The sequence below is a fragment of the Myotis brandtii genome, unplaced genomic scaffold (genome assembly GCF_000412655.1).
Source record: "Myotis brandtii unplaced genomic scaffold, ASM41265v1 scaffold30, whole genome shotgun sequence".
Lineage (NCBI taxonomy): Eukaryota > Metazoa > Chordata > Mammalia > Chiroptera > Vespertilionidae > Myotis > Myotis brandtii.
The window spans coordinates 1,521,989-1,532,531 of NW_005361458.1; the positions used below are offsets into that span (position 1 = coordinate 1,521,989).

Consider the following 10,543-nt stretch of genomic DNA (forward strand, 5'->3'; position numbering starts at 1 on the left):
CAAAATGGTACAGACTTTAGAAGACAGTTGGTGGTTTCTTACAAAACTAAGCAGATCTTACAATATGATCCAGCAATTACATTCTTTAGTATTTACCCCAAAGCACTGAAAACCTATGCGTACACAAAAACCTGCAGACAGATGTTTATAGCAGCATTATTCTTAATTTCCAGAGCATGGAAGCAATCAAGATCACCTTCACTAGGAGAATAAATAAACTCTGAACATCCAAACAATGGACTATTATTCAGCTTTAAAAGAAATGAACTACTGTCCAGCTGGTGTGGCTCAGTAGTCAAGCGTCGACCATGAACCGGAGGTCACAGTTTGATTCCTGGTCAGGGCACATGCCCAGGCTGGAGTATTGATCCCCAGTAAGGGGTATGTAGGAGGCACCTGATCAATGATTCTCTCTCATCATTGATATTTCTATCCCTTCCTCTCTCTCAAATCAATAAAAAAAATTTTTTTTTCAAGAAATGAACTCCTGAGCTATGAAAAGACATAAGCACTTAAGGAAGAACCTTAAGTGCTTACTAAGAGAAGGAAGCCAATCTGAAAAGCATCCATATTGTATGATTCCAACTATAGCAATATCTCATTTTATTGCACTTTGCTTTATTGTGCTTCTCAGATGTTGAATATTTTTACAAACTGAAGGAAGACCCTTCACCAGCAAGAAAATTATGATTTGCTTTATTGTATTATTTGTTTTATCATGGTGGTCTGGAACCCAACACCAATATTTGTAAAGTATGCCTGTATATAACATTCTTGAAAAGGCAAAACTACGGAGACAGTTGCCAGGGATTGGAGAGGGGGATAAATAAGCATAGCACAGAGGATTTTTAGGTCAGTGAAATGTATAATTTGGACAAATTACACATTTGTCCAAACCCAAAGAATGTACAGCACCTTAAGGTAAACTATGGACTTTGTTTGATGATGATGTATCAATGTAGATTTGTCAATTATAATACATGTACCTCTCTGGGAGGGATAGTGATAATGGAGGAATTTATGCATGTATAGGGGCAGGAGTTATATGGGAAACCCTGGTAGCTTCCCCTCAATTTTGCTGTAAACCTAGAGCAGCTCCAACAAATTAAAGTCTTAATAAAAATATACAAATTCACTGCTTACATGTTCTACCTTCTGAAAAACACTAGAACACAGTCCAGCCAAGGAAAGAATTCCCTTTCTTCTGTTCTTTTAATAACATGTTCCTCATTTACACCTGAGACCTCTCCAGAATGCCCTTAATGTCCAAATCTCCAGTATGCAATTCAAAACTCTTCCAGAATCTACCCATTATCCAAAGTTGCTTCCAAATTTTAGGTATGTTAAAATGCCATCCAACTCCCAATACTAAAATCTGTATTAATCTATTCAGGTTGCTATAATCTATACTAATAAAAGGGTAATATGCTAATTAGACCGGACGTCTTCCGGATGTCCTTCTGGACAAAGCCACGGTGGCGGGGGCCATAGCAGAGGCAGTTAGAGGCGATCAGGCCAGCAGGGGATAGCAGGTAGGGGCGATCAGGCCAGCAGAGGAAAGCAGTTAGGGGTGATCAGGCGGGTAGGCAGAGGGGTTAGGGGCAATCAGGCAGGCAGGCAGGTGAGCGGTTAGGAGCCAGTGGTCCCGGATTGCCCACAGGGATTGGGCCTAAACTGGCAGTCGGACATCCCCCAAAGGGTCCCAGATTGGAGAGGGTGCAGGCTGGGCAGAGGGACCCCCCCCCCTCCCTGTGCACAAATTTCGTGCACTGGGCCTCTAGTCCTATATAATAAAAAGCCCAGCGACCAAAACAGCAGAACGACCAGAATGACCACTCAACCAGTCACTATGAGGTGCATTGACCACCTCTTGGTCCCTTTCCCCAGCCATCAGGCTCCAATCTCCTGATGGCAAACTGGGAACCGGGGTAGGTCGTGGCAGGGGTTGGGACTGGCAAGCGGGCAGAATGCTGACCTCTTGGTCCCTCCCCCTGGCTGGCAGGCTCTGATCACCCGATGGCGAATGGGGACCCGGGGGTGGATGGCAGGGGATGCGGGTGGTGCCAGACCAAAGCTCCCGCCCCGCCGGTCACCCCACACACAGAGGGTGACCCACGGCGGGGCTGGGGCTGGCGAGTGGGTGGAATGGCCGACCTCTTGGTCCCTCACCCTGGCCGTCAGGCTCCAATTGCCTGATGGCAAACTGGGAACCCGGGTGGGGGGGGAGGGCAAGCTGCTGGTAGCCAGGGAAGATGGCCCTGATTGCAGGCTAGGTCTAGGGACTGCACCAATGCACGAATTTCATGTGCCGGGGTGCTTTAAAAAACATAATAATTTCTTACAATTCTGGAGACAGGAACTATGAGATCACAATGCCAGCATGGTCCAATTCTGATGAGAGTTCTCTTTCTGGCTTGCAGACAGTTACTTTCTCACTCTGTCCCCCCATGGTGAAGAGAGAGAGAGCTCTGGTGTCTCTTCTCATCTTATGCAGTGGTTCTCAACCTTCCTAATGCCGCGACCCTTTAATACAGTCCCTCATGTTGTGGTGACCCCCAACCATAAAATTATTTTCGTTGCTACTTCATAACTGTAATTTGCTACTGTTATGAATCGTAATGTAAATATCTGATATGCAGGATGTATTTTCATTGTTCGCGACCCACAGGTTGAGAACCGCTGTAAGGGCACAAAGCCCATCATGAGGACCCCCTTCCTTATAACCTCACCTAAACCTAACCACCTCCCCACAAACCCCTCTCCAAATGCTATAACACTGGGGACTGAGACTTCAATATATGATTGGGGTGGGGATAAGTCAATCTATAACGATAATACATCTCTTGAAATCCATTTTGTTATTTAAATAAACACAGAGAATAACACAGCTCATATAAATGAATCATAAGGATTATTCTGTTTTTCTAAACACAGTATTTCAGGAGAGAGCTTTTTAGAGAAGAAGTATTACAGTATGTAAAATTTCACAAATATTTACATTTGTTATCTATCAGTTGATATATATATATAATTACTTGCTACTTAAAATAAAACATTCAAAAGAAATTCTAAAATGTGCACTTATGGGCACATTTATTTTCCCTTTTAATATGGATTCTGTTAGTTTGCCTCTGTGAGTCAATGCTGTTTACATCTGTATGGTGACACAGATGTGACTATAAAGGAGTTTCCATGGTCATAATACACTTAAGTAGTATTATTGGAACAAAAAAGGTTGACCTTTCATCTTGCTATTCTTAAGATTAGGACTCATTTTCCAAATGTTTCAGATGAAATATGAGTAACTCTCTTAAGTTAAAGAACTGAGCATTCAAAGTGGAAAAGGTAGTCAATACTGTTAGCTTTAATATATTCCCTATTCATTTTTGCAATAGAGAATTGAATATGTAAGGAAAAGAACATACATTGTTTTAATTAGAAACTAACTTTAAGACAATTAACCTTAAACATACTTACTTTGTCAAGTTTAATAATAATTGAAATGTTTCATGTAATCATATATTACTTACATACCTAAAAATGTTACATGGCTCTTACAATTCACCATAACATTTACCTAATAAACTTTTATCTCAGCAGTAGGCTTTATTAATTTTAATAATAATTTTTATTACATTATTGTTACTGATGAATTATCAGCAAAATTCATATAGTACTACTGCTTGTCTTTTGTTTTCCTACTTAAAACCAATATTTAAAAAATGTTTTACTGAGATATAAATTCACATTCCACACTATTCACTCATTTAACGTATACAAGTCAATGTTTTTACTATATTCACAAATATATTCAAATATGACCATAGTCAATTTCAGAACATTTTCATCACTTTAAAAAGAAACCTGTACCCTTTAGCAATAACTCCTATACTCCTCTATCCCTCCCAGTCCATAGCATTTAGTAATCTACTTTCTCTCTCTTTCTGTGTCTATTCTGGATATTTCACATAAATAGAATCACATAATATGTACTCTTTTGTGACTTGCTTCTTTCATTAGATTTAATGTTTTTAATGTTCATCCATATTGTAACATATATCAATACTTCATTATTCTCTTGTGTTTTCACAATATTCCCTTGTAGGCATAGATCAGAATTTATTTACCCATTCCTTAACTAATGGGCATGTGTCCTCCAGATTCCCAGGAACGTGTCAGAGCCATTCAAAACTCTTATGAATATCTCATTCCACAGCTTTTCCTTTTAAGCCATTTAGTTAATATATTGCTTGACCTAAACTAGAATCCATCCTCTCAGGCCAACTAGAGTTTAAACAATTGCCTATAATAGTTTTTGATAACACCATGTCCTCCCCACTGCTCCCTCTTCTCCCCCAGGAAAAAGATGGTTCACACTGAAAGCAATCCCAGTCATCTCTTTACAGGGGTCTATTAAGGAACCATCAGACAGGTCAAAAGATGACAATTATTTGGGAACAGAGCTTTGAAAGTGCTCCAGCTCCAATAGGCTTCTTTTGGAAGTTGCCAGGCTGCTACTGAGCTGGGAGAGTGGGGATGGAACTAAGGCAAATTAAAATGCCACAAAGTTTCCTGTTTGTAGTTGAGTTTTTGTTTGTTTATTTGTCTGTTTTTAATAAACTCTCCCTAGATTGTTGCAAGTTCTTGGATCATTTCCAGTTTCAGAGAGGAATGTAAGTGTTCCTCAACGTTCACAAAGTCTCAATAAAATGCTTTATCGTTTTCATGTAAAATACTTTTATTTGATCTTCAATCATTTTATAAGAAATCCATGTCTTAGAAACTTGTAACTTCGAGTCATCAATTAATTGCCTTAAATATTACATCAACACTTAGAAGACTAGATTCTATACCCAATGCTATGAAAATGTTGACTCTATTTTTGCCTGTTTTTATTGCTTTTATGGAGGAGTACATTTTCAAATTCCTACATTCTACAACATGGAAAACTTTGAAAATATAATGCTAAATGAATGAAGCCAGACACAAAAGTCACGTATTGCATGACTCCATGTATATGAAATATCTAGACTAGGTAAAACCACATAGACAGAATATAGATTAGTGGTTGCTCAGGGCTAGGAGAGATGGTGGAATGGAAGAATGATAGCTAATGGGTACAGGGTCTATATTTGAAGTTATAAAAATGTTCAAAATTGATTTTGGTGATTGTCACACAAATTTTTCAGTATTGTAATAACCGCTGAATTAACTGAGAGAATTGTATGGTATGTAAATTATGTCTCACTGAAGTTATTACAAGAAATAATGGGTGATTTCAATACTTCACTTTCAATAATAGATGATAGAAAATCAGCAAGGATATGGATTAATTGAATGTCATTATTAACCAACATATATATAAAGAACATAGATCAAGTTAGGATATACGGCTACTTTGAAATAAAGCCAAAACACCTGTTATTGGTATACAAGTATAATATTAAGTCCTTTATAGTTAAAACATTTCTGAGTATTGCTTGAATTAAAGCATTAGATGTTAGAAGTAGAGAATCTAAGTATAATTTAAACATTTTGTGATTGTGATTTAAAAATTATTTTCTAAAATGTGTGAAAGAATCCTTCTAAAACAACAAATTTCCAAAATTCATTCCTTATACAAACAAATGCCTTTAGGAATGGAGACTTAAGAAACAATCTTTTCTTTTTCATTTACTCTAAGATTAAATATGATAACCAGCAATAATGTATAATATATCTAAAAATTGTTACAGAAAACTCAATTCACCTAAATAAAAGAATCACAAATAAGTTATAGGAACATATTAATATAGATATTTATATTAAAACCTTCACATTTTAAACTAGTATTTGAAAACAGGAACTGAGGCAATTGTCAGTTAACAATGTAATTTATAATGATAAATTCAAACTTTTATACATGGGCAAATGGGCAAGCTATATGCATTTATATAGCCTGCATTTAAAATCTAAGGTATAATGCAAAAAATATATAAAAATGATAGATGTCAAAAGGAATGCTAGTAAAATATTTGTCTTTTTTATTTGGAGTTGTCTTCCTGATAAAGGTTGTTCCTTAATATGAATTTATTAAAGAAATCTAGGTATTAAACTAATTATATTAGTTAGTAGTGCCTAGAAAATTTTTTTAACTCATAGATATGTCTAACACAAATATGAACCAAACAAAACATGTAAAAGGAAATATATACTTTTAGAATATAGTCTATTATAATTTATTTCCTTTTACCTTTATTGTCTGTCTGCTTGTCTGAAATCGTTGATCAGATACTTGCTGCTGGTGAAGGAGCTTTTCATTGACTTCTTTATATTCTTTAATAGACAATTCTGCTGTTTTTTTGGCATTCTGAAGTACACTGTTTTGTTGCTGCAAGGATATAATTCTTTCTCGTAATAAAATAACATTGCTACTTGATTTCTGGGCAGATATACTTTTTAATTTTTCTCTGTAAACTGAGAAAATATAACTGTTATATAAATAATGTTTTTCATAATATTTTTAAATCACATTAAATCACAAAGACACTATTAATTACATATGCATTCTTACCTCTGGTAGGACCTGTTGTATGTGAACTCTTTTGAATATTACCATTCTTCTTTTGAAAAGTTGGCCTTTTGGCATTCTTGTAATGAAAATAATCCTAAATTTGAAGGTTTCATAAAAATTAGATTGTTACTCAAAAATATCAAGTGAGCTAACATGATAAATAATATTTCTTTACTTGAAAATATATTTGTTTATGCAGTTAAAAGCCTAGACAATAAAATTCTATAATTGACACCAGAACTCATAAATGAACATAATGTGTACACTAAAACTGCCCTAGAGGGCAGAAGATACAAATACAAAAGTCAACCACAAAGTAGTACTAGTAATTTAACCTAGGGACCATTTGTAAACCTAGGGGGAAATACAGTAAAAGCAACAAAAATAAAATATTTAAGGGAATCTAGGTTCCTTTTCTCAAATACTGTTTTCTGACTGATGAACTCCTTCTGGCAAATGAAGCTAAAATAATGTTGATGATCATAAAGCAAGTTTTCTTGAAGCTGCATGTTTTCCTCATGACATTTCAATACACTAAAGTTAAATAAAATAAAGCTATGTTGACTTTTGTTCCAAAATATTTCATCAGTTTAAAAAAGCTTCCCCAAAGCAAAATTTTAAATAGACTGTTTCAAATATTATAAATCCTAATAATAAAATATGTGGTCTTGTTTAAGACTTTATTGGCTAGGGAAAGGAGCAATATTACTCTAGACCAGAGGTCGGCAAACTCATTAGTCAACAGAGCCGAATATCAACAGTACAACGATTGAAATTTTGTTTGAGAGCCAAATTTTTTAAACTTAAACTATATAGGTAGGTACATTGTTATTAACTTAATTGGGGTACTCCTAAGGCTTAGGAAGAGCCACACTCAAGGGACCAAAGAGCTAGCTGCATGTGGCTCGCCAGCCGCAGTTTGCCAACCATGGATCTAGACTAATCTAAACTACTTCTTTAAAAACAATCATTTTTCAAAGATCCAACTCAGGAACAAATAAATAATTATAGTAAAAATTAAAAGAAAAAGTAAATTTGGCCCAATGTTACTTTGACAATGAGCCCTATATTGATGAATACATAAATTATATTATATTATATACAAGGAATGGTTCTAAAGTAATAAAACTGATTTGTTAACACAAATACCAAAAACCCCTATCTAAGGGTTAGTTTCCTTTGAAGTAATCATTTTCCTTTAAACTATATGTCATTTCTCAAAATATTTTTGAAATGTCTTATTTGAACTTGTCCTCATCAACAGTGTATAAAATGTATTTTTTAAAAGTTTCAGTGCTTTACTAAGATTCAATTAATATTTAAGTGCTATTATTGAGCACTATAAAAAGATCCAAAACATTATTACCAAATTTAAATATTAGTCACTAGACTTATTATTAAATTAACTAGAACTAAAATAAAAAAGGACTTCAGAAAAAATTTCATACTTTGAAACAAACACAGTTGAAGTATCTTTGCAATATGGTAAATAATAAGAGAAATTCTAAGGCCAAAAATGAAGTAAAGCAGGAATCAAGAAACAACAAAATACAGAACAACTGATAATCCCTTGTGACCTTGAAATTCTAGTTAAATAGCAACACAGACAGGAAAAAAAAAAGCCTAAGACCAAACTCAAACTGATAAATTTGAGGTAACAAAGCTAAGACATTGTGTAACAACAATTTGTACTTTCTAGTGCTGAGCAGTATTCCACGGAATAGATGTATCACAGTTTAACAATTCAGCTAATGAAGAAAGTTTTAGTTGTTGCCAGCTTTTGCCTTTTACAAATAAAACTGTTATGATCATTCATGTATAGGTTTTTTTTTGTAAACATAAACTTTCATTTTTGTGGAATAAGTCTCAAGTGGAGATGGCTGGTTTGTATGATAAGTATATGATTACTGTTTTGAAGAAACTGCCCACTGTTTCTCAGAGTGCTGTACCACTTTATAGTCACACAGAAATGTATGAGAGATCCAGTTTCACTACATCCTTGCAAGTATTTGGTATATTCACTATTTTTTATTTTAACTATTCTAGTAGATGTGTGTCCTCATCTGAGAACATGCTTTATTGATTTTATTTTTAAAAAATCCTTATTGTTGAAAGTATTACAGATGTCGCCCATTTTTTCCCATGAACCCCTTCTAGCCCCGCACCCACTTAGCATAATATTCTCCAGGTCCCTTCATGCTGTCTCAAAGGGTAAGAGATACTTCTTTTTTACTGCTGCATAGTATTCTACGGTGTAAATGTACCACAGCTTTTTTTATCACTCATGTACTGATGGGTACTTGTTTTATTGGTTTTAAAGAGAGGAAGAGAGAGAGAGAGAGAGAGAGAGAGAGAGAGAGAGAGAGAGATATGAGAGGGAAACATTAAACATTGAGAATGGTTTCCTCCAGTACCAGCCATGTCCTGAGAGCCAACCTGTAACCTAGGTATATGACCTGACCAGGAATCAAACCCACAACTTTTTGGTGTATGGGACAATGCTCCAACCAACTAAGCCACACAGTGAGGATCCATCAGGGTCTTAATCTGCATTCCCCTAATTGTTAATAATGTTGAACATCTTTATATATACACATACATATATATACATATATACACACACATACATACAAGTACATATGCATACATATATATATGCTTGTCATCCATTTATCTTTTTTGGTGAAATGTCTGTTCTTATTGTTTGCCCATTTTCTAACTGGATTATTTTATTTTCTAATACTGATGACATTAGAATTAAGATGTTCTCTTCCTTGACTTATAGAGACCAAGCAGACAGGTCTGGTGGGAAGGGGAATTGTTGGGGTGGGGGGAGAGGTATTGAGCAAAAAAGAAAAAAAAGAGAGAGCGAACTCACAGACATGGACAACAGTGTGGTGATTGTGGGGGGTGGGGAAGGTGGAAGAGGGCATAGAGGGAATAAATGGTGATGAATTAAATTAAATTAAATTAAATTAAATTAAATTTAGGAAAATGATCTGTTCCTCAAAAACTACAGCAAGACATCTTCAATATGTATAACCAACCAAAGGCTCCAAAATAGCATATATAAGAACTTCTACAAATAAATAAGAAAAAAACAGACAACTCATTTTTAAAATGGGCAGAGAATTGAAGAGGCAATTTACTAAAAAAACCCTTATGGTCAATAATCATGAGAAAGTACTTAACATCTCATCAGTAATTACGAAAACATAAACCCACAATGATATACCTTAACGTACATACAAAAGTGCCTAAGATGAGAAATACCAACATACCAAGTGTTGATGAGGAGCAGTAAAATTTTTCAGAATCTGCTAGTAGATATAACAAATTGGTGCAACACTTGGAAAATACCATTATCAATTAAAATCTTAGAAAAACATAACTTATGGTGTAGTAATTTCATGCCTAGTATTTCATTACAGAAATGCCCACACTTATGCAATAGAATACACGTACAAGAATATTCATTGCAATATTATTTGCAAGAAACCCAAACTGAAGCAACCCAAAATTCAGCAGAATGGATAAAATGAAGTATAGTCAGACAATGAAGTATAATATACAACAATAAAAGTGAATGAACTCCACCCAATATTGAACAAAAAGACAGACATAAAAGAAGATATACTATACAGAATCTATAAAATTCAAAAATAGATAAAATTAACCATAATATAACGATAAAATAAAGTAGTTGGGGATTAAATTAAAGTTAAAATAATGGTTATCTTTGGGGTTATAGAGAAGTTCTAATATTTTCAAATCACAATTGCTACAATTTGGTCAACATTTGTTTTCTGACTACAAACAATGTATATAAATTTATTCAGAGTAGTTCATACTACATTATTATTATACTAGAGGCCCGGTGCACAAAAATTTGTGCACTCAGGGGGGAGGGGGGGTCCCTCAGCCCAGCCTGTGCCCTCTCGCAGTCTGGGACCCCTCGGGAGATAACGACCTGCTGGCTTAGGCCTGCTC

General features: G+C 35.0%; 1 protein-coding gene across 1 annotated transcript in view; it reads right to left on the bottom strand.

Annotated features, from left to right (window-relative positions):
* The window catches only part of CNTLN (centlein, centrosomal protein), a 263,928-nt gene that overhangs the window by 62,618 nt on the left and 190,767 nt on the right, over positions 1–10,543 (bottom strand). The window contains exons 18-19 of the mRNA XM_014542362.1: positions 6,554–6,647; positions 6,233–6,456 (exon numbers count right to left, since the gene is read on the bottom strand). Of these exons, the coding sequence (XP_014397848.1) occupies positions 6,233–6,456; positions 6,554–6,647 (318 nt within the window). The remainder of the gene's footprint in view (positions 1–6,232; positions 6,457–6,553; positions 6,648–10,543) is intronic.